The sequence below is a fragment of the Podarcis filfolensis genome, assembly GCF_964270895.1.
Source record: "Podarcis filfolensis genome assembly, chromosome: 5".
NCBI lineage: Eukaryota > Metazoa > Chordata > Lepidosauria > Squamata > Lacertidae > Podarcis > Podarcis filfolensis.
The window spans coordinates 52506828-52530978 of NC_139608.1; the positions used below are offsets into that span (position 1 = coordinate 52506828).

At 38.9% G+C, this 24151-nt stretch overlaps 1 protein-coding gene across 4 annotated transcripts; it reads right to left on the reverse strand.

The window, feature by feature from the left end:
* Window positions 1-2207: 2207 nt before the first annotated feature.
* Window positions 2208-20992, reverse strand: TIAL1 (TIA1 cytotoxic granule associated RNA binding protein like 1). Of its 4 annotated transcripts, none has more exons than XM_083616731.1 (14): window positions 20647-20944; window positions 15049-15116; window positions 12351-12447; window positions 9595-9744; window positions 9315-9369; window positions 8705-8792; window positions 6767-6842; window positions 5996-6104; window positions 5785-5880; window positions 5616-5700; window positions 4830-4953; window positions 4381-4520; window positions 3679-3770; window positions 2208-3299 (listed from the first exon to the last, which is right to left on the reverse strand). In XM_083616731.1, the coding sequence occupies exons 3-14, from the start codon at window positions 12360-12362 to the stop codon at window positions 3247-3249; spliced, it is 1080 nt and encodes a 359-aa protein (XP_083472857.1). In that variant the 5' UTR covers window positions 12363-12447; window positions 15049-15116; window positions 20647-20944; the 3' UTR covers window positions 2208-3246. The 4 variants fall into 4 exon arrangements, with proteins under 4 accessions (XP_083472857.1, XP_083472858.1, XP_083472855.1 ...); XM_083616732.1 differs by having other exon boundaries at window positions 9595-9693; window positions 20647-20935; XM_083616729.1 differs by lacking the exon at window positions 15049-15116 and having other exon boundaries at window positions 20647-20992.
* Between the last annotated feature and the right edge of the window lie 3159 nt (window positions 20993-24151).

Below are 24151 nucleotides of genomic sequence, written 5' to 3' on the forward strand. Positions count from 1 at the left end.
TCCTTCATAAATTGAGGAAGTAGTTCAGTATGGGATAAGCAAGAGCCTAGTTGCTGTTGTTATTTCCAAAAATAAACAATGTTGTTTCATTCCAGATCACTCATTAAACATCACTTAGGGTTGTGCTTTTTTTGTATATATGTTTTTTGGACAGCTGTTTACAGATTAGACAGAATTTCCTTCAGTATTTTCCATGTTTCAAAAGCTATGCTGGATACTAAGTACCAAAGTTTAAGTGAGAAAATAGCAGTATAATCTATGCTTAAACAGAATTTCAATCAATCTGCACAGATATAGACTCTTTAGAAGTTCATGGAACTATGAACATTTAATGTAGGCACAAACATTAATGTACTAAAATACTTGAACAGACTTATCAGCTGAGTGGTGTTAAGTACCACAATTCAGAAGTTTTAGATGTTCTCCTGTATCTATGAAGATACATTTAAGATTATTTTTTTTCCATTCTGTGCTAAGGCCTACAAACATAACCTACCTTCTGTATCAGATAGCCTTTTGCTGAGCGATCCGACGTGGCAAGACCTTGAATTCCTCCCATGGTATGCATGCAAGCCCTACCTCAAGAATCAGGTTAAACGTGCAGCTTAGATTCTATCTCTTGAGCAAGGCTCAATCTTAGGCTAAAGCAGGGATAGCGATCCTGTGTTGCCCTATACATGTGGGTTGGACTACAACTTACATCAGCCCTAGCCAGCATGACCAATGGCCAAGGATGATGGTAACAGTAGTCTAAACATCAGAAGAGGGACAGGATGAAAAACAATTGTTCTATTCAAAGAAAAAACAAAACACTTCCATTCTGTCTAACTAGTACTCCAGCGGAACATATTGATTACATTCATATTAGGTGCAAACACTAAGAATGCTACTAAAAATATATGTAGACTCCCAATACACTGGAAAGCGGTTCTGTACAGGCTACACTGTTATAGGGAAAACGTAAGTAAGAATGCAGAATAAATCAGATTTTGCTTTATTGAAAAATTGTTGAAGGATGTTGATTAAAAACCTTGGCTCAGGTCATTGCATGCATGTGGGATAGCATCGTGCTCCTTTCATCAGGATTCCACATCCCAGTGGTGTGAGGTGGGCAGTGGTTGATCTCTGCAGGTTAGATTCCAATATAGTATAATGTAGCATCAAAACTTTTGGGTGCCAAAAAAAACCACTCAGCTGTGCTGGTGAAATATTTAAGAATGCAACCATTAGTGGTCAAAGAAGAAAACTCACAAATTACATCTCTCTGGCCTAAAAAACCCCTTGAAGTATCTTGTGGCTGGAGTAAAATTGAAATTGATTTAGTTTTGAAGGAAAAAAAGTTTCCTATAAAAAAACTGTTCCACCTTGGTATGTTAATCTAGAACTTTTACTTTTAGTGGTTTCTGCATCTTCAATTCATGCACTTGCTAAAAACTGCACGGTAAGGCCCTTAAGATAAGACCAAGTGAGGTATACTATTGAAACCAAATACAGACTTGGGAAACACATTTATGTAACATGCATCGCTCCTGAAAGACATTATATTTCATTACTTTTCTAATTACTGTTACATTCATGTTGTAAAACAGAACCAGAGGATAAAATTCCTTTGGGAAGCAGTTGCCGGTCCATGTACAGCATGGATTCAATGACGAACAAAATGTTATTTAGCAGGAGTAGCATTTTTTTAAAAAAAGTGATTCTATCTTCTTAGATTTTGTAGTCTGTAACAATAGAGTTTGTGCCCTATCTTCCCAGGTTTAACACAATTCAGAAATTCAGAACATCTGAAGAATATTTCAGATAAAGCACAGGGTTTAGAGATTCCCCTGCTGCTAATGCTGAGACCCCTTGAAACAGTTTAGAAGAGCCACTGCTTGAGCTGCAAAAAGTCTCCTATTCAGTGTTATCCAAGTAACAAGACGATTGGTTTGCCCAGAAGAAAAAAACACTTAACCGTCTCAGAGAACACATGAAGCATTTTCAAATTGTTCTAAATCTGTAATGTGGGACTTTTGTCACATCCACTTCTTATTCAGGATTAGTATTTTTCTAGAATTGGTGTCTACTGAAACGCAAGTCTGTTTTGTTTATTCACTGGAGTGGACTATATATCCAAGTGGAGTGCTTCAGTGCATTCAGAGATGAAACATCTGCACCCCCTAGCTGTAGTAGGTAACACACACAGTTATTGTATCTAACTTACATTCGTTTTCAACTCAAAATTTATTGAGGCAGTTGTGTCAGTGTATCCACAAAATAAGTGAGAAATAACCCAAGTATACCTTTTGAACAACTTCATGATTTATCCCAGTAATACTCGGTGCACAAACAACCCAGCCTCTGTACAGGTTTGTCACATGCAAGCCACCCCAAAATACAAAAAAAAAAAAAAACAACCCAAAACATTTTAACTAAGAATAAGCCACAGCTCAGTATACTTGTTTCAACTGCATTTCTGTTAACCAAATGGCACATTGAGGAATTTCTAAAATAAGGTATTTTAACAATCTGGTTAAAAAAATTCTTGGGCTAAATATTTCTAGATTTAAAAAACATCCCCATTTTTTTTTAACACTCAGTTACTATACAACTTATAGGAACCGTCAAGTAGGTATACAAGGTTGTCAACCAAAATATTTACATACTGAGTAACAGAAAGCAAAATAATTCAGGTTTCTAGTGACAAAAGGTATTGAAGAATTAAGGCTCTTTGTATAGTTATGTCACTTTACATAGTAGCCAACTTTGGAAGTGTCAGTCTTTCACATTCTTGTCAATCTACTGCAAATATAGCAGCAGAGCATATTAACTATTATTTTGAATAATTACATTGCTACTTCTATCTCTGAGCATGCTTTTGCAACATTGCAGTTAGGTACAAACTTTTATGTAAAAGTACAAGTATGACTGCTTAAGCACCATACTTTGGAAAAAACTGCTTCCCCAAAATCAAATGCAAATTTTTTCACTTCAAGCAAACAAGATCTGGAAAGATTTAATATGCTCCTGAATGTGGTTAACAAGTGTTTGCTCAAGTATTGCAGATAGCACTGTTTTTCAGCAAAGACTGAAATATTTATACCAGACTTCAGTTTCTTCAAACATATGGAAAAAAATAATTTGTGGAAAAAATGCTATTTCCATGAGTATGTCTTCTGAATGATGGCTTTGTGGTTAATGAAGAAAACACTGTCTTCTTTGATGTAATGTTTGGTCCACAGCCAAAACGTCAGGATTTACTGTTCAACTAAAAGCATCTTTAATGTCATTTTTCTTAAAATCTGTGATGTAAAACACTGAAGACAAAAAAAATGGAATGGTAATCTAAGAATCAGGTTGTTAAATATTTCTTCCTAACATACCAACATTTGTAGTCAGAACTGTCTTTATTGACTTTATTTTAAATTTTGTACATAAAGAAAACATGTTCATATCCATCATGAACACAAAACTTAAAAAGGCATAACTAGAAGACATTTGTGTCCTTCACCAAAGCAAATGCTGTGCTAAAGGTTCCAAACATTTTCAATTTTCAAAATAAATATTCTCTCTCCTCCCTCCCCCTGCCAATGTCTATATTCCAGGCTTCAGAATAATCACTGGAAATTGAAACCTATCTTGAAATCACACTTCTAAACAGAGTCCCAGCTCACTGTGTTTGGTAACTTGCCATACCATATCCAGCCTGATTGGGTATTACAGGAGCTGCTTGTCCCTGGGCAGGCTGGGCACCAAATCCACTCATCCAGGCTGCAGATGGTGTTTGACTTGATTTTAAAATAAGAAAAGAAAAGAAAAAGGAATGAATTATTTACTGGGGGAAATCGGGCATGTTGTATTTTGCAACTATCAAATTCCAGAACTGAGAGATGCTAAAATGTTGTAACATGACTTGGGAATTCAAAAGATATTTTGGTTAAATCAATATAGTTTCTCTTTGTAAATAATTACATTTAAAAATACTGACTTTATTACTATGCATACATTCAGACATAATGACAGCAAATAAAAAACAGTGAGTGTCAGGTTCGCTGAGCTCTCTTCCTACCTCCCGGTCCATAGACAAACTATAGTTTGAGCAAACCAAAGTTCATTTTTTAAATGAAAATTGCAGGGTGTGTGAAACCAAGGCTCGCAACTGCTGATTTACATAGAACAGTAGTTAGTACTGAAGACAAACACATCACCTTCATGTCCCCCATTTCATCAAGGTTGAAAATTAGCATTAATATAAAGTATGAGTTAGAGACAGTAGATTTCCTTAACCAAGAACAAAAGTGATGCTAAGTAAAGCACAGGCAAAGATTCCAGATCAGAGTTTAAACTGTCTTAGAAAAGTGTCTGCCAACAGTAATTTTAGTGAAACGAATTACTTACTCCACACCAAATCCCTGTTGATTCCACGCTTGTCCATACATTCCATAAGATGGCACCTGCCACCCATTGGTCACATACTGTCCATACTGCTGTGGATTCCCATACACTTGACTCCAATGTCCCCACTGACTGTAATCCACCTAGGGATTAAAAAAAGGATTAAGATTTAAATAAACTTGAAGCAACAGAGTGCACACTGAGTATATAAATAGACACAGACTCCATCAACTAAAATTAGCAATTTATTGGCAAGTAATTTAAGACCTATATACACATTCAGCAAACTGGGCAAAGTACACATACTGTGGGGCAGGTTGACTGCAACCTTCCACTTCGATAGGACAGTTTGCCAATGGTGCAGTCACCTCTAGATTTCATGCACTAACTTCAATCACTTAGAGAGATACATGCAGAGGCTGTAGGAAACACTATACAAACAATCCAATTACCTGCTGGAAGTTTTTACTTATATCTGGCGATTCTTTACCCCAATAGCATTTAACAACATGGCCTTCAATTGTAGTTCCATTTACTGAAACAATGGCATGTGCTGCACTTTCATGAGTTGAAAACCTATGAAACAAAACATGAAGTCAGATTTTACCAACATATGTACAGAAATGGTGCAGTTAACATATACTATTGTCTACAGAAGCATTCCCCAACCAGGTGCCCACCACATGTTTCAGACAACAGCTCCCAACCCATAAATTCCAGCTGAGCTGTGGCCCAAACTATATGGACACCAGGCCAGCAAAAGCTGCTCTGTATTTTGCTGCATTCAAGTGCAGAGAATGACGTAAGAAAAATAAACTTCTTTGCTTGCAAAAAGGATAGCTATTAATACAGCATCAATGTACATTGTGCTTTATAAAACAAACACAAATAAATCAGGCATGCCCCTTTCCAGATGAACTTACAAACTTAAATTTCAACAGAAAATAAAAGTCCAATGGCAGATAAGGCAGAACCTGAATCCTCAGCATTCAGGGATTTAGTGATTTAACTGTTCCAGAACCTCCAACACAGATGTCCTAAACTCTAAAAAATACAGAGAGCACCACCCACACCATTCAACATGCTATCACTTCTTTTGTGCAACTCCACATCTTCTTTTAAAGGTTCAATTCTTCCTTTCTCTTTAAGGACAGTAGATTTTGGATAACATTTTCATGTTTTATCCTGTAAATAACTTACTACTTTAAGACACAAATAAATAGTAATAATTGTCCTACCTCACAAATGAGTAGCCTTTTCCTGGAAAAGCTCTTGTTTCCATAATCTGTCCAAAAGGTGAAAATGTCTGTCTCATCAACTGATCTAAAGGTAGTAACATTTTCTGTTAGTAATTTTTATAATTAATGGCTTCAATAAATTTCTTATAAAGAGAAATGCGATCCCTACCTGTTAATCCAGAGGCAATTCCTCCGCAGTAGACTGTACAGTTTTTAGGGCTTGACTGATTTACTACATCTTCAAATCTCAGTTGTTTTGTGCTATCTGAAAGACAAATGAAACTTTAAATAATTGCTTTTCAGTTATCTTTCCATTTCATAACAATGAAATGATTCACATTTACCAATACACCCCAGCTGACCTCCTTTTATTCACTTACTTTCTTGTGTACTTTTAGGGGCAGGCGGTTTCCGTGTTGCCCAGTTAGTTCTGATTTGTCGACCTCCTAACCACTGGCCACCCATATGCACAATTGCATTTTCTGCATCCTGACAAAGCAAAACAGATTCTGTTTTCAGAACCAAAACACCTGCATATCTGAAACTTTGTACATACATAGTCCAAGAAGCTCTGATTACTGAAAAAGTATTGTACAGGGGTGCTCGGTTGCTACTTAACACACTTTTAAAAATCACTAGATACCAATGGAGAGATGCTTCGTTCTCTTTCACTGATAAGGGTATCAGAATTGCTAAATTGCTTCCTTAATAGACAGAGCATTCAAATTGGGCACACAGGTCCAAGCAAACATAAATTCCACTCATGAAATGGAGCATTTCTGCCTCCACAGAGCAGTATTCCTTATAGCAGAAGAAAGTTGGGCCATGTCTTTGTACAGTGGTACCTCTACTTACGTGCCCCTCTTGTTATGTATCCTTCGGAATACGCACACGGCAAACCCGGAAGTATATTTCCGGGTTTCTCCATGCGCACATGTGCTCTATCACACCGCGCGTGCGCGCATAACAGGCACCTCCGGTTGCAGAAACCTTGGGATCCAACCGGAGCTCCGGAACGGATCCTGTCCGCAACCAGAGGTACCACTGTACTAGAATTAAAGGATTTGGAAAGTTGCCCTTCACATGCCTTTTTATATTAACACCTCAAACACATTCAGTGTCAACAAGTGGCAAAGTTTTTGCTTGCTTACCAATTTATTATAAAACGATACAAAGCCATATCCTTTAGATTTTCCTGTTGCCATATCTTTAACTACCCGTGCATCCCTGGGAAGAGAAGCACAGTTATATGAGGAAAACATTAAATATTTTCAAAATAAAAACTAAAAGGAACCACACACACTGTATTGTGAGCATAATTTTCCCTATTATAAACTCAATAACCCCTATAACTATAACCATTCCTAAACTCTCCCTATTGCTTCTTTGCCTGTTAGAAAAAAAGCAGTAGGACAAAAAATAACATGTAATAAACATGCAACCTATCCATATAACCTGCACTTTCTACAACTATGTTCAGATTTGAAATTTTAAAAAAGGAACAAAGTTTCCTTTTCTAATACTCTATCTGCTAGGGTCCTCTTCACTGTTCTATAAATTACTCTAACATTTCTAACTATTTTTACCATGCATTTTCTAAATAAATGCCCTCTGCCTAGTGATATAAAATATGAAATATTAAAAAATTGAAAAAGAGGAAAAAAATAGGAATTAAAAGGCATACATGGCCTGTTAACAGATTTCTTTATTTTTCTTGGTCAATTCTCTACCATCATTTTGGAGTTTGGGCAGCTGTAAATTTTGAAAAATTGACATTTTCAGAAATTTAAGAAAGGAGAATAAAACTAACAACAATGCTAAGCACACCAGTACGAAAACAACAAATTTTACACATAAATTTTAGTGAGTAAGTTAAAATGATTGGAAATATAGAACTGCACTGAATATAGAATGTTAAAATGTAAATACTAAGATATGTATATATAAATAATGTATAATAAGAATAAATAGAAATGAGAAAAAAATCTACAACTGAGTTCCAGTGTGCACAGTTCCTTGCAGTTAGCTTCAAGATCCTGTCCATTCTTATGAGCAATTCTGCAAAATAATCAGAATGCTATTACTTTTAATTGTGACTTGGACTTAAGAAAAACTGCAGGTCTCAGGTATAAATAAAGACTGAGAAATAGCAACCTGTATTCAACCTTTTTTATATTTGCTCGCAAACAGTACTACTTACCACATTGAGATAAAAAGCAAAGTAAACAAAATAGACAAAATAAGATTTACGTTTCAATTGAAAATATGTACAGATTGTATATAGAAAAGATTGTTTTTTTAAGCAGAAATATATTCCTGTAAAGTAACACAAGATGTTCATGTTTTGTTTTGGTGTTGTTAAAAGGACAAAGAAAACAATAGAAGAAAACCTCTGAAGAAACTAGATTATGCAACAAAAGACAGACATGCTATAGCACTTAACAGGTACGCTTGCAATGTTTAAAATGTTCAATTAAAAAACTATAGTTATTTGGAAATCTATTCCCAATTTCTACTGTCGAAAAATAAAAGGTTGTTTTAGAAGGGCACACTTGTGCACCACTACAAACGAAAGCTGCTAAACTTACCAAAACGTTTGGTTTAATTTCCAAATGCATGAACTCTAAATATAACACCACTACTTGTCAAAATGATAAATGTACACTAGATTTTATTGCTTTCTACACTACCTTATATAACTTGCCTGCAGTTCAACACTATCTACAAAATTATCAGATGAGTAAGAAACCTTGATGTATCTAACACACAACTTTATGTAAATTCCAAGACCCAAAACATAGTTTTCTTGCCAGCAATGTAACCCATTCACCACCAAACATACCAGGTGTTAAAAGCATGCAGCTTTCAATTGATTTGATGCAGAGACCTTGTTAATTTTTGTGGGGGGGGATAATCGAATGCAAAGAAACCCACAAGATCACTGTACCCCACCCACTGCCCATTATCAAGAAGACTTTAAAGAAACAATCCGAGCAAAGTGAAAGACATTTAACTTGAAGAAGAAAATACAATCATGTATTATGACTTGTTCTGTATTAGTGAATTAAGATACAAACTAGGATACTTACGATATTTTACCAAAAGGAGCAAATGCTGACTTGATGTCTTCTGTTGTTATTTCTGGACTTAAATCTCCCACAAACACATGGAAGTGATCTGGGGGAAAGCAAAAACCAATTAAGTATATTTCTCTTAACCAGCACTTTAGTTCTCAGTGTAGACAGGGGTGCAATTCAAACAATCTTGTGTTTAAATTTCCAAGTCACATCTGCATTTAACCAGTAATTAAACTTGTTCAGCCAAAGAATATCTATGGAGATTATAAAACCGAAGTAATTCAGCTACTATACAAAATCAAATTGCAGTAAGTGCATGAGCTCAGCTCTACAGTCATACCTCGTGTTGCGTTAGGTTCATGTTGCGTCTTTTCAGCTTGTGAACGCGGCAAACCCGGAAGTATATACTTCCGGGTTTTGCTGCGCATGCACAGAAGTGTTCTGCGCGCTTTGCACATGCACAAAAGCGCTCTATTGCGCTCCGCGCTTGCGCAGAAGCACCGCTCTAGTTGTGGACTTTTTGGGGTGCCAACAGCACCCCGGAACGGATTGTGTCCGCAACTAGAGGTACCGCTGTGCTTTAATAGTTGATTTTGGTAGAATTGTTACAAGCATTACTTACTTGATGTATCTTTTTTCTGGCTACTTGGTGTTGTTGCCCAGTTAACCTTTACTTCCTGAAAAAAAGAAAAATATCAGTACAAATATAATTTTAGAATACATGCATAAATTCAATCAAGATACAGTCTTATTCTAATAATAACAGCAACCAATATTAATTTTCAAGGTACTTCTAAGTAAGAACATGGTCAAAAATGCTTGCCATGGATAATAAATTAACCTATTAGTTTCATTTACTATGTGTCATTCTTTGTTTTCTTTCTTTTTTTTTTGCAACGTACCTTTCCCAAAATTTTTCTCCCATTCATAGCAGCTAATGCAGCAGCTGCATCCCTGTGTTCATAAAATTCCACAAAGCAATAAGGGTCATTGCTTGTATGCTGCAAAACAGAAAATCCAACAGAAGAGTTGACCCTTCTGCTATCGGGTTGCTGAGAAGAAAATCCAGGAAAATATATTACTTAAAGCTAGAAAAGGAAGTATTACTACACACGCTTATAAAGTAACCTTAAGAATGGTTGTCCATTGTTTCACACTATCAGTTTAAGATATAACATTCTGCTGTGACCCTGAACTAGACAGCAGCACATAACAATGCTGCATGACCAGAGCAGCACACACTGATTTCTCTTCCCAATGGATAGTACTGATAGCAGAAATATTCTTGATCACCTGCTGAGGGGGCGGGAGGCATAGCTGAATCAGTCACAGGCCATTAGTGCTGTCAAAACTGACACAGCTAGCTATCTATGTGGTGGGCAAAAATGCAGCACCTATCCAACAGAAGGACACTGAATGCACACAGTGTTTATCATATTTTTGCACACTTACGACTAGATCCAGAAAAAACCTGTGCATAAATGTCTGTTTTGGCATAAAGATTGCCTTTACTAGATTGGGCTATGCAGCCTTTACAGTTTGCTCATTCATTCACATAATCTTTAAAAAATGAATTCTCAGACATGATAGCTATGGAAGGAAAAAATTCTGCCTGATATCTGGGGTCAATTTCCTGTAGCTAGAGAGACAGTTGGTTATGCACATGTAGCACCTCAAGCACCGATAATTCCCAGGGTCCAGATTTTTGGGGGTGGATGAACAAATATTTGCAACTTTTACAAGGTAACAGAACCAAGATACAGGCTAGAAGTTTGAACTTGGGGGTCTTACAGCAAAATATACTAACTTAGCAATCTGCAGATGGGGGGGGGGGGGGGGAGGAACAACAACAATACCCAGCCACTCTAAGCAGCTTACAGTATATATAAAACATAGTTAAATACAGTTGTACCTTGGACCCTGGAACTTGGACGTTTTGATTCCTGAACACCGCAAACCTGGAAGTCATTGTTCCGGTTTGTGAACGTTCTTTTGGAACCTGAACGTCCGATGAGGCTTCCGCGGCTTCTGATTCCTGCAGCCAATCAGAAGCCGCAATTTGATTTTGAATGTTTTGGAAGTCAAATGGACTTCACACAAACACATCATATATTTGCCACCACCAGAAGACCTAAAATTGTAGAAAAGAGAGACACTTGCCAGCAGGATGGCCCTTGCACCACTGCAGACTCCCTGTCATGCCTGCAGAGAGTTTTGTCAATGGAGATGCCTCCAACAGTAGGAAATGTGTAATACCTCAGCCCCCGGAATTGACAACTAGGGTACAGACAGCAGAAATTCCAAAATTCTGCTTGGGGCAACTCCAACAAATGTAGGGCTCAAAAATAATGTCCACTCTGGGGAACAGTAAGCTCACTGACACTGAATAACCAAACACACAGTGGGACTAGCAAAAGTTGATCAAGACTAATTTCCATTTTATTATTTTCAATAAGATTTCAGTAATTTTTGCTGGATTATGTCCAGCGTAATTTCAAGGTACTTATTAAAAGCAAACAATCTAGCAAGGGTTATTTGGAAAACAATAAAATGGTTCATCAAAATGTAAGGTATGTTGCCATGTCAAAAGCACAGTCTTTTCCTGAAGCTATGAAAGCCAGAAATGAGGGTGTAAAATAGGAATGGCACGCAGCACCTATCTTTTCTGGGTCCGAAAAGAGCCTGACTTTGATTCCTCTTTATTTTCAAGTGGCCTTTTAGTGAAACAAGATAAATATTCAGCAGTGGTGAAAAGCATTGGGGTGGGGGCACAGCAAGGAGCATAAAAGATCAGCAGAGTATCTAGGACCAACAATGCATATTGTACTGTATATATGATTTATATAGGTGTTAGCATGATAACGCTTTAAAATCCTGGACCTATTCTTTTTACAGCATCACTCAGGGAAGAGAGATCTTGAACTTGCTCAGAGTCACACAATGAATCCCAGAACAGGCAAAGCTTAATATACTGCCTTTGTTTGTGAAGTTATGACTCTAACTTGGAATGGAACATATTTTGATTATCCTGATGAAACAAGGATAGTAGTGATTATCAATATGGTACAAGAGATATCATGTATCTCAAGTATTTCAAATAAAAATGTTTAGCATACATACTTCAGATGCAACTATTATTGCATACAATAACTTACATCTGTTGTTTCCCAGACCTGAGAATCATTTACCTAAATCCTTTAAGTTCCTTCTGTCAGAGCAATAACTGTATCATATTATGCAATTAAAGAAATCTTAGTTATTAACTGCATGTTTTAACTGATTAAAAATGAATTTATTTGCATACAATTGTTTCACAGGAAAGAACATCCTATATAGTTTATAGATAATCTATATAGTTATAGATAATCTATATAATTTATAGATAATGGACACCATTTTAAAAGAGGCATTTCCTCCTGAGCAGGAGAAAAGGGAAGATTGTGCCTCCCTCTGCACTTTATGTACTAAAAATTTAAAAAATAATATTTTAAAGATGTAGTGCATGTTTAAAAGGCACATTTCGAAAGATTTTTTGATTCAATTAATCAATCACTAACTGCTGCAGCCCTAATAGAAATGTTTTAGGTAGCAGGATCAATAATTACTTGAATTTTAAAATGAAACAATATTGGCATAGACTAGACTGAAAGAGTCTTACCTCTGTTATCATTTTACAGCTTTTGCAGGGTCCAATTTGGCTGAATAACTGAAGTATAAGTACTTCAGTCACATCTCTGGAAAGATTTCCTACATAGCTAGACAGACAAAAGAAAAGGCAATGTTAATCCCATCATTCATCTCAAAGGATAATCTGCACAATTTATTGAAATATCAGCTATCAACTGTGTAAGCAGAAAATATAGCACCTGTCAATAAACTTTATGAACACACCATTAAGTAGTCCACAGCTTTTAAAACTCTACTGTGTATTCATCAAATACTGGTAAGTACTAACATTGTTGTCATTGAAGTATCACAAGTACGCTGATCAGTTATGTTGCTTTTTGTTAGATAAACCCTAACCCAGAGTTGAGGAACCTGTGGCCCTCCAGATGATGATGGACTCCAACTCCAATCAACCCATAGCCAGTATGGCGTATGGCCAGAGATGATGTGAGCTGGGGCTGAGTAACATCTGGCCAGATACATGTTTCCCATGCCTGCCTTAATTCTTGTGGAGCACAGGAAAACTAGGCTACAGTTTCAGAGATGGGCATGTGCAGGAGTCATGGATGCTATCAGTACTTTCCTGAGTTTCCCTTTCAAAAGATACCTCCAGAGAATCCAACAAATGGACCTCTAAAGGCCAAAATTCAAAAAGTTTGGCACAAGAATTTTAAAACGAAATTAGTGCATGCACAGGAGTGCCATTTTCATTTCAAAAAGTCCTTGCATGCATCAGAGTCTGTAAGTTTTTTTTATTTAACCCAAGGAAATTTAAATAGTGTGCTGGTTCTGTATGGGCGCCTTCCAAAGGGTAAACATTACTCAGAAAAATCTGGATATAGTCCCATTGAAAATAATGAATATAGTTATGACTAAGATCTACTCTAAGTAGGACTTAGGTGGATACAATCCTTCACTTCTGTTAGAAATAACTATACTTTCAGAGCAGGAAAGGGCTGACAATTTACAATCAAGCAATTCATATACTAAAATAAAACAGGTTTCTAAAAATAAATTTCAACTTCATTTGAGAGGCAATGTGGTGTAATGCAGTGAGTGGTTGAAGCAGCCTTTCCCAATCTTGGATCAAAGTTAGATGACAATCCCCATTATCCCCAGCCAGCATGGCCGAAGGACAGAGATGGTGGCAGTTGGAGTCCAACAGCACCAAGGTCCAAGGTTTGGGAAGGCTGGGTTAAGTACTGACATAGGATCAAAGACAGATTCAAATCCCCACACAGCCATGAAGCTCAATGGGTGACTATGGGTAAATCGCCGTATATCAACTTAAAAGATTCAGGGAGTGGGAACTATTTATGCTGCCTTGACCTCCTTTGAGTAAAGGCGTGATGTAAAGAAATAATAAATGAAATGCTGCCAAGGGTTGAAAAGCCACATGCCATTTCCCAAGGGTTAAAAAGCTTTTTTCCATAACCACTGGCCATTAACGCAGCACTAAATAAGCTTATTCTAATACTACCTGTATGCTACTACTGCTCCTAATAAAAATCCATAGTAGTAAGTCAAATAGCTTTCTTAATACCACTTTGAATCTACTTCTAAAGCAGCAATATCATAATATGCAGTGCAGAATATTACTGTAGATATGTCACTGGGGATCTCTTAGCCAAGGTTAGGAGTTGGCTTCTACCCTTCTCTAGAGCAACTTTCCACTCACACCCAACTTAATTGCCATTAAAACATGCATCAGCACTAGTTATTGTTAGTGCTAACCACAAATAGAAGTTGAAAGGAGATTATGGATCCTGGCAAAACTGTGGGTAATGCTACTGAGGTGGTTAACACTGGTTTCAAATATCTCTTAACCTCAATTAAAGCAGGAATAGAAAATGTGCTCTACATTGGGTAAGGAAGGTGACAATAGCTGAATATCCTTTGCAACACCACAGGAAGTTCTATAACAGATGTGAGAAATCTTTGACACTTCAGATGTTATTGCACTACAACTCCCATCAGTCCCAGGAAGCATAGCCGGTGGCCAGGGGTTAAGGGAGCTGTATCTGGAGGGCCAAATGTTTCCCATAACTGTTCTGTAAGATAAATGCCACTGACTTAAATATAATTACAATATGATTTCAGTGACCAGCCTGAGCAAATTACAATCAGCTGAGGGCCCGTCCCCCCTCAAGATTGGCCACTATTTGTAACACAGGGTCAGTAATACCAGCTCCCATCGTTCTTATGAAGTACTCTGAGAAATAGCAGAAACATTTTGATCATTTAGGAGGGAAAGCAATATATATGAAGTATTTACATATCTTCTCTGATACTTTTGAAAACTTTAAAAAAAAATCACGCACACAAGAAAGTGGAAGGCGTATGGAAAATGAACAGAAAAAGTAAGGAGGCTATTCATTGCAGACTAATTTGCAAACCTTACCCATGAATCACATATTGGCTTTTGAATGAATCCCTTCAACTGAGAGAAACAGTTGGTAACATGAAGCCAGCCTATAGAAGCTCAATATCAGTTTTGATTTTTTAATATATTTTTTTAAGAATACATTTAACAACTGGTGAAATGTCTATTCTGAATGAATATTGTAATCTTAAGGAACACTGTAATAGAATATTTGAAGCACACTAAATATTTTTCAAGCCATTTCCTATAAGAATACACAATTAACTTGGCAAAACCATAAATAATGAAATAAAGGCATATACTATACCTCTATAGGCTGTCTCCCTAATTCATGAGACATCACTTATGCTGCATTGACAGGCATAGTATAGAAACCTAGATAGATAACAGGAGTAGTTTATATTCTGACATATATAGGTTCCAATACTAGGTACTGTTGCTGCATGTAAAACAAAACATTTATACATCCTCCATCTAGTAGAAGGGAAAAATAATTCAAACTACATAACTAAGGCTACAATTCTATGCACAGTTACCTCACTTGGAAGTGAACAGTGTTAGGCTCAAACGCTGTACCTACATACCTCTATGTAACTGGCATAATAAATCTTGTGTACTAGTGGTACATGTTACTTGTTATACAAGTATACAATTTATAACCAGCAAAATGAAACCTAGATTATTCGTGTAATACAGTGTCCTCTACATCAGAAAACAAACAAGAATTTGTTGGTACACAATGTGAAAATTACTAAGACGTTTAGGAAATGTTTCATTTGAAGAACAAGTTTACCATGTATAACAACAGCTAATAAATCTTAAAAGTGAAAGTCTGCACTCTGGACAGATTCCAGGCTTTTGTTTTTTACTAGAACCCCAAGGTACACCAACCAGAACCTGGTTCAAAAAACATATGCCAGGATCCAGACTAGGGGCACTATCCAAACTCCCACCCCCTGCTGACAGGGCTTTGCAGAGCAGTGGGGCTACTGCTGCACCTGAAAGCCCTGTCACTCATGACAGCTGCAGCGGAAGGAGGTGGGCAGAATGATCCAAAATTGATCTCTCCACCTGCTCCAGTCTAGTGTAGTTATGTGGTCCAATGAGGTTATGAAATGACAATGAGACTGGCTCAGGGTGCTGGGTCAGTTCAGCTCCACCTCCATCCACAGAACATCATGCCAATGAAAGGTACTGACAGTGGGCCTCCCAGCCAGCCAGCCACTCATTCAATGGAGGACCAGCTCAATCAGATGAGAGACATCTCTGCCTAATTCAAACTCACTCCAGGCCAGCAAACGAAACGTTTGAGTTGCTTTGTAAATTAGTTGAAAGTAGGTTCCATGGAAATCAATGGGACAAGTGAAACACGAATAAGTGGAATCACATTATTGCTATGGGAGCTTAAAGTCAACCAATTTAGTCTGGATCAAATTCATTAACTTAGAATTAAAGAATTCAGAGTACAGTAATTTCTTTTGAGTACTAGAATGGGACATAATTCACAATCCTTCAAAATAAAAATCCACTTCTGGTTATCCAAGGCCTTTTTCATTTCAACAGAGAAGAGGGGTCATTTTGTTGTTGCTATTGTTAAAAACCCCGAAAAAGCTAGAAATCCTTGCCAATCCACTGCAAATCAGCCAGAGATCTACCAGCAGATGTAGCTCCACCTCCTGCCTACCCTGGTCAGTACTATCTTACCAATGGGAAATTACACAAATTGAAAATAAATTTTAAAACTAAATTAGGAAACAGAAAAAAGAATTCACCTGCTCTCATCTCAATGTCATGCTGATCTTATCCCAGCTCCAAGAAGGGGGGTGATTAGCCCATGGTTCCCCAGATGTTGTTGAATTTGCCATGATGGCTGGAGCGGATCGGGCCAACAACATCTGGGGGCCCACAAGTTATCTACCCTGGCCCTAGAACCTCTTTCATGCCTCCTGCTGTCATGTAATGGACAGCTCTTGAAGATCTTACTTTTATTTGATTTACTGAATGACTTCTTGTTCTCTACTGGCACCTTTGACATTATGCATCTTGGTCCCTTGTGTGCCCCTTGTTGTGGCAAGAAATCCCTGCCTAGATTATATGAGCCACTACATTTAAAGTGTTTATTAACTTTTTGGTCCAGTATTGTTAGGAACTGACTCCATGACTTGTATGTAGTCATGAAGGATTGTTAGGAATTGCACCTTTCTTTAAACTTGTGTCCCCAGATGTTGCTCAACTACAGCTCCTAACATTCCTGACCATCAGCAAAGCTGGGTGGGGAGAATAGGACTTGTAATCCAACATCTGGAGACCGGAGGTTGAAGAACTCTGGATTACCTGACCCTAGGACATTCAAGCTTTGTAAGTTTTACACAGAAGTGTCCTAAGCACAAGGTTGTCTCTAAGACAACCAAATATTAAATGGCAGTTTTCTATTTTAAATAACTTTTTATAAAAGACGACAAGACATTTCAATACATCATTCACAGGCTGTTTCTCAGAAATCTTTTAGGCACCCACAGAACCAGATGCTTGATATTTTTCCAGCCCTGTTTCTCAGAAATTTGGATCCATCGGAAATTCTCCCTTACAGGGCAAAAAAAGATCAATGATTCGTCTACAAGCATTGCAAAGTAAATTAATGGCTTGCAAAAGTATAGCTCAGAGCATAACTATTATAGTTCATGAATCTTTCAGAGCAGTTGACAAAAACTGTGCCAATTTTTAAATACAAAAGAACTCATTCATATTGCATTTTCCCCCCTCTTAGATCAAATACGGAAATCCTAACTTTCTAGCAGAATGGAATTTGAACACAGTGCATACACCAGCTATATATATATATATATATATCACAATTCTGCAAGGCTGTTGAATTAGGACTGGTAGCCATTATAGTGTTCCGTGAAACAGTACAAGGATGGCTGCACGTTTTCTCTCTACTTAAGGCCAGAAGACAGAATGTGAGCCAAAGGCAGGCAGCTAACATAGCGTTGTACTCCAGTTTCTTAAGAAAGGAAACAGTGCAAAACTTTGGCAGCTGTGCACATATTCTTTTGGCACAGAAAACAGAGCAAACTGGTAAGACTTTATAGTGCTGATCCAGGTTTCCAAGAAATATGGCAGCTACAAGAGGGGAGAGTGAATAAGTACCTCTGTATGCTTTCTAACAATGTGCAGTTTAAAAATGCTTTACTCAGAAGTAAATTCCACTGAATTCAGTGAAACTTAAATTCAAATAAGTTCAAAGGATGAAGATAACACCAACTGCAGTTGGGTTCTGGATACTTTTCCAGCTCTGATTTCCAGCTTTTCAATCTATTAGAAATACTCCTGCATGGGTGGGTGGATCAATTATATCACTGGGAATCCTGAAAAGCAAATTTGGTAAAATCTGACATAAATTTAGTTTTGCCAAACTTCTTGCTTGTTCTCATTGATAAAAACTTGATTAACTTGTAGCCAAGAAGAGAAAAATACCAAGCATCTGGTTATGCTCTAGTCTCACAAGCATGTGTGCACACAATCCTCTAGCATACAAAACCTTTTAATACTGACACTTCAAATGTTTATTCAACTTAAAAAAAAAAAAAAGATAACGCAGTGGACATTTGTCAGCTGCATGCTAGTTATATTTAGTATCCCACCACCCTGGCACAGCCTGTCACTTCTCTCTTCCACTATGCACAAAAGTGAATTCTGAACTCAGGCTCTCAAGTCAGTTAAGATTGTTTCCTAAAGATTCAGAGTAACCAGAGTTGGTTTCAAGCATGCAATCAGAGTGGAGACAAAGTGGCCAAGTAAATAATGTTTGATTGACTTCTTAACTTTTGTGGACTGGGAAAAGGCTGGGAAGACAGACATGCAAAAACTGTTCTGAATGAACCACAGCAGCTGAGTCATGATTTCCATACAGAAAGATTATACTCCCAACTCATTGTGACTGAAATTAAAACTACAATCTGTTTAATTACAATGAACATTTTGAAGCTAGCTTCAAAATCAGTACAGTACAAGAAAGCTAGGTATATACTACAAAAGCTGTCTTCCACTTCCAAGGATATGGTCCAGGACAGAAGTGATGAACATGTGCCCACGTTCTTGTAAACACACTTGTACAATGTAAGATATAATCACAATCCTGAGGAACTCCAAACTTTAAAAAATATATACTTTCCCAGTGACCATGGTAGAAAGTTGTTTTAAAATATTAGAGAAAAAATGCTAAATGATTAGAGTAAGATTGCAAATTAGGTTTTTATTTTATCTTGTATTTTATCTTGTGAACTGCCTTGAGATCTTGTGATATTTTTAAAAATAAATAAATAAAAGGTTGTCCATTAACTTCAATTTTTACTGTATAAAGCATCCAACGTTTTTTCAAGAGCAACTAAAATTTTTACATTAGAGGATAACAACAATGTTCTCTATTTCCACAAGTAAGTTCAACAGTCAGATACAAGTTATGTATACTGTAAGTCTGCTTATTTTATATTTACTTGCTTCCTTCCCCTACAACATGATGTTTCCAACATGGCTAACAGCACTAAACTTGCTAGCTCCCGAGCTTACTACCTCAAAATTTAAGTAGCACTGAACAAACGGCTTCTGCTTCATCAGTAGCTTACTTAAAATGCTTTAAGCATGTTTACATGCATTGGACAAAGAAGTGGTGACCTCATTTATACACTGATTGCTCAAGAAGCCCCACTACCAATGTTGCCTAGTTGTCACATTTTTCTCTCCTCTCACACTTCAGAGGTGGGATATGAGAGCTAAAAACGAAAATCATTTACTTGATCACAATCAAAATACAGCAAACATTTTGTTTAGAGCAATTATTCTGCAAAAAGGAGGGAAAGAGGGTTTGGCTTGCAATATGCCTTCTAGTACAGTGAGCATATGGTTCATAAGACACATTCTCTCTGTTTCACGAATACTAAAAGATCCTTATATTTCATGGAACATAATTTTTTTATCCCTCACTCAGGTTTTTGAATCATAAAGACATCCCTTTCACTCGACTATTCAGCTTTATTCTCTTGAATTCAGAACGCTGCCCCCGCAATATTTTCTCCAATATATGCATCAGGTCTCCGGAGGATCTGATTACCCATATCTGCATCCACACCTCTCCACCTACTGACCTTTCTCCCCTTCTTGTTTTACTGGCCACGATTTCCAACACGGAAGCCTCACTGACCCAAGGCTCCCACCCCCCACATGCCTCACAGAACTCCAAACTCAACATATGTTAAACCCAGCCTGTTGACACAATTACAACAGCCCTAGTGTTCAGGATCCCACAGAAGAGCCCCGCGCCTCGTGGAGAGTGAGAGGTTTTGCTCTGTTCCGAATTACATCTTCTCCAAATTCCCTTTTGGCGAGAAGAGAATTCTTGACCCCTTGGCAGGAGGGCCCAGGACCCACATCCACGTAGGACTGACGTTTCCCTGACAAGGGATCAAGGGCCTATGAGTTATGGAGCTACAGAACGGAAAACGTTTCCCGAGGTGGGGAAAAGGATCCCCAGCCCCACAATTCCTGGCATGTCGCAAAGAAAACCATTTTGGGTTGTAGCTCGGGCTCCAATGAACTGTCTTTCCCCTCAATAACATGCTTACTTTTCCCCACACCCCAAAAAGACCTCCAAATCCCCCTTTGGCTGAGGCATACCAACCCCTTCCCCATTAAAGGGATCTACTCGATCACCTCATAATTGCCTACCATTCCTCCCCCCCCGACCCGCTCGTTGCCACGACTCCCCTCCCCCTCGACCCTCTTCGGTCCCTCAAGAGGCGCCACCCCGCGCACGTTCCCGCCTGTCAGAGCCCTCCACCCCCACCCCCCGCCCGCCCCCGGTCTGCCCACCTGCGCCCAGGTGCTTAACCCCCCCAACCCCACTCACAGTGTCTTGGGCTGCCCGTCGTCTTCCATCGCGGCGAAGGAGGGCCGCTCGCAGACGGACCCAGGACACCGCGCGGAGGGGGGAGGGGACTACCGGTAGGCTCCGACAACCGGGAAGGAGGGGTGGTTGGGGGGTTTTTTGTAAAGAAATGAGAGAGCTCCGCGGCCCCTCGTTTCACGTCCAGGCCCCCGGCAGAAGCAAAAGACTAGGACCGAGAGAAGGCAGGGGGGGGAGGGAGAGGAGGAACCAGAGATCCACAAAATGGCCGCAGCCGCCAACCACTCAGGAAGCGGCGTAACACGCAGGCGCAGCAAAAGCACTTCTCCGACTTAGCTTTTCACCCTCACGACCATAGAGAAAGACCGTCTAGAGCGGCGCGAGTGCGCCGAGTTCCGGTTGGGCGGAGGGAAGGCGGGGCTTCGGGAGGGGGAGGCGTCTCTATTTTACACGTAAGAGGGATATACGATTAGGACGTTTTTTGCGTGCTAGTGAATGGAGCAAGGGAGGGCATTGCACTGAACTGAATACATATAGTACAGTTTAGAGGGCGTTTATTTTTTTAATAGCCAATTGTAGATTAAAAAGAAAGAAAAAAGAATTGTATTTATCAGTCGCCCAATAACTTCGGTTCTCCGGGCGATTGTGTAAAACAATATATAAAATGACAGATACTATAACTATATAATACTATATAACTGTAACGTAATAACACGGAGCAACATCTTAACACATATTGCTATCAAATAATACAAAGCTTTAAAAATTAATAGCCAGGTACAAATCACAGCAGAATTTCAAAAGATTGCAAATACAGAGCTGTGAAAATAAAAGTGTATTTGCGTGGCATTAGAATTATTTTGTTGTTAAGTTATATCCCGCCTCCGCTAAGGAACTCAAGGTGGTGAACCTGATTCTGACCCTCATTTCATCCTCACACAGGTAGAATACACTGAGGCGGCATACGCTACTAGTGCTGGTTTGTGGAGCTGTGTACACATGGCTAGCCACAATCCACTTTGATCCTGTAGTTTTTCGAGAAATACTGTGTTTTGATGCATTTCCTCTGAAGCCAGCTTCAATCTGATTTGAACAAAAACCATAGGAAGCCATTTACACCCACCCACTTGCATGGACAGACAGCAGTGGCAGAACACACCCAACAAAACTGAAGTGTAAATTGGAAATGCATCTGCTGCGAGGGGAAATTACCTTGGTACGTTCTAAGCCAGTAATGTGTATGCAACCTAAGAGATAGTGATTGGCCCAAATTCACCCCATCTGAACCTGGGTCTCTCAGGTTATAATCCAAATAATTTAACAATTAAAGTGGGTTCAAGGCAAACCTTTCCAGGGAGGCCATTCCATAATCAATAGGCCATAGCTGATAAAGCCTCCCCTTTTGCAACCACCTGCTGGATCTCATATTGAAGCAGCACTAGAGTGAGCTTTTCTGTAACCTGAACCACGATTTATGTGGGATCTCTTTTGCTCTGAGTTATCAACATGGATGTGATTTAAGGTGAATACAGTATACATGTTCTACTAAGTGGCTTAAAACAAATTGCATTCTGCAACATTGGTTTTTAGGGTAAAAAATGTGTGGTCAACTGCCTCCACCACACTACTGTTTGTGTTGCATCACTGTGCAGCTGTAGTTTTGGATAACAAGGAGGCTTTGCTTTTTATGCAGATGTCTGGTTGAAGACACATTTACCTGAATAAACTATTGAGATTCTGAACTGCGTTATGCTAGTGGGCAATATTATCGTGGCTCAGATAATTTCTCTCAGGGATATTCACTCTTGCTTTGAGACTCATGGTACCCCTGCCCGTATGGGCCAGTCGTGTCCGACGCTAGGGTTGCGTGCTCATCTCGCTCAAGAGGCCGTGAGCCAGCGCCGTCCGAAGACACTTCCGGGTCACGTGGCCAGCGTGACGAAGCTGCAGCTGGCGAGCCAGCACCCGCACAGCACACGGAAACGCCGTTTACCTTCCCGCTATAAAGTGGTACCTATTTATCTACTTGCACTTAAGGGTGCTTTCGAACTGCTAGGTGGGCAGGAGCTGGGTCCGAACGACGGGAGCTCACCCCGCCGCGGGGATTCGAACTGCCGACCATGCGATCAGCAAATCCTAGGCACTGAGGTTTTACCCACAGCACCACCCGCGTCCCTTGAGACTCATGATTATGAGACTATATTATGAAGAGAGAGAAAACCTGGATGCCTGTGTAATATAATCATGAGTGTAATGAAATGCAAATGCAATACAGAATTAATGTAATGCAAAATTATTTGCAGATCTGTGTACATTTTTTATGCTTTTTACAACACAGATGGTTTTCATCTAGTATCTAGCATGTTTAGGCAGGGGAACCTTAGACCTGGGGGGACCAAGTGTAGCCAGCCAGCCAGGCCTCTTCTAATCAAAACCAGTGAGGGTTATGGTATACCTGTACTCCCTCCTTGAGTACTTTTGCATGGCTTAAATGTGTCCCTGAACTGTGATAATGCATATTTCTTGCCTGGAGAGAGAATTATCTGTGGGAAAACCTCTGCATTTTAAATGGTTTGAATGTAGCCTACTGTACAAAGGCAAGAGTCACATCTGTTATGCTTCCGACTTTTGCCTTTGGTCACGGTCACCGTGGTATGAAGCCCCTGGAAAGTTGCCCACGAGGGAATGTGGCCCTCGGGCTGTAAAGGTTCCTCACCTCAACAGAGCATTTTGCCTAGCATTTGTTAACATCTTTGCCTAGTCCACCACTGCAAGAAGAACCTCATGAGTAGACTCAGTGGACACCCAGCCATATGGTAGAACTGTCATGCCCTACTTTACCTTATCCATAGTGGGTTGCTCTTCTTCAGATGCTCAACCATGGTATCAGTGGAGCAGCTTTATTCCCCAGACAGTGGTACTGGCAGCAAATGTGTATTTTGCCATGGAAACTGACTCTCATACCAATGGTCCAACTCCAAAATAAAAGGACTGGCACCTGAATATTTTACATGTGTGGAGTGCATGCATGCAAGCATTGCATAACCTGCAAATATGTACGTTGACATGTGACAAATGTGGAATGTTTACTTTTCTGGCAACTTAAAAACAATTTTTTATTCCTTGCTGATGAAAATCTCAGGCAAACCTTTGGTTTCTTTTAATCCATCAGGTCATAACAAAGGAATTATGAACATTCAAAGATAAAATGATGGATGTTTTCTTATTTAATCTCTTCATCCTCCCCACTCCCAAAAAGTATTAGAAAAGTCTGTTATTTCAGCACCTTTCCCTCCCTACCCCCATCATTAAACTAGCTCTTTGATTAACAGTACAACTTAATCACGAACTATCTAGGACCTTTGCACCTAAGATAGTTACTGGAACATAAATAAACACAGTGTTCTTGCCAGCTTAAAGAAATGTCATCCTGACAATACTTCAGTTCCAAACCACCTAAAATGCAAACATAAACCTTGGATCTATGCTGGTGTCCCTACTTAATCAC

What these genes read in the sequence shown, in the direction of transcription:
- TIAL1 (XM_083616729.1), bottom strand. Translation starts at nt 20,675, where the DNA reads ATGGAAGACGACGGGCAGCCCAAGACACT. An exon ending in GCTCCTTTTGGTAAAATATC is followed by an intron (nt 6,843 to 8,704) that starts GTAAGTATCCTA and finishes TTCTCTTCCCAG; the next exon opens with GGATGCACGGGTAGTTAAAG. An exon ending in ACCCAATCAGGCTGGATATG is followed by an intron (nt 3,300 to 3,678) that starts GTATGGCAAGTT and finishes TTTTGTCTTCAG; the next exon opens with TGTTTTACATCACAGATTTT.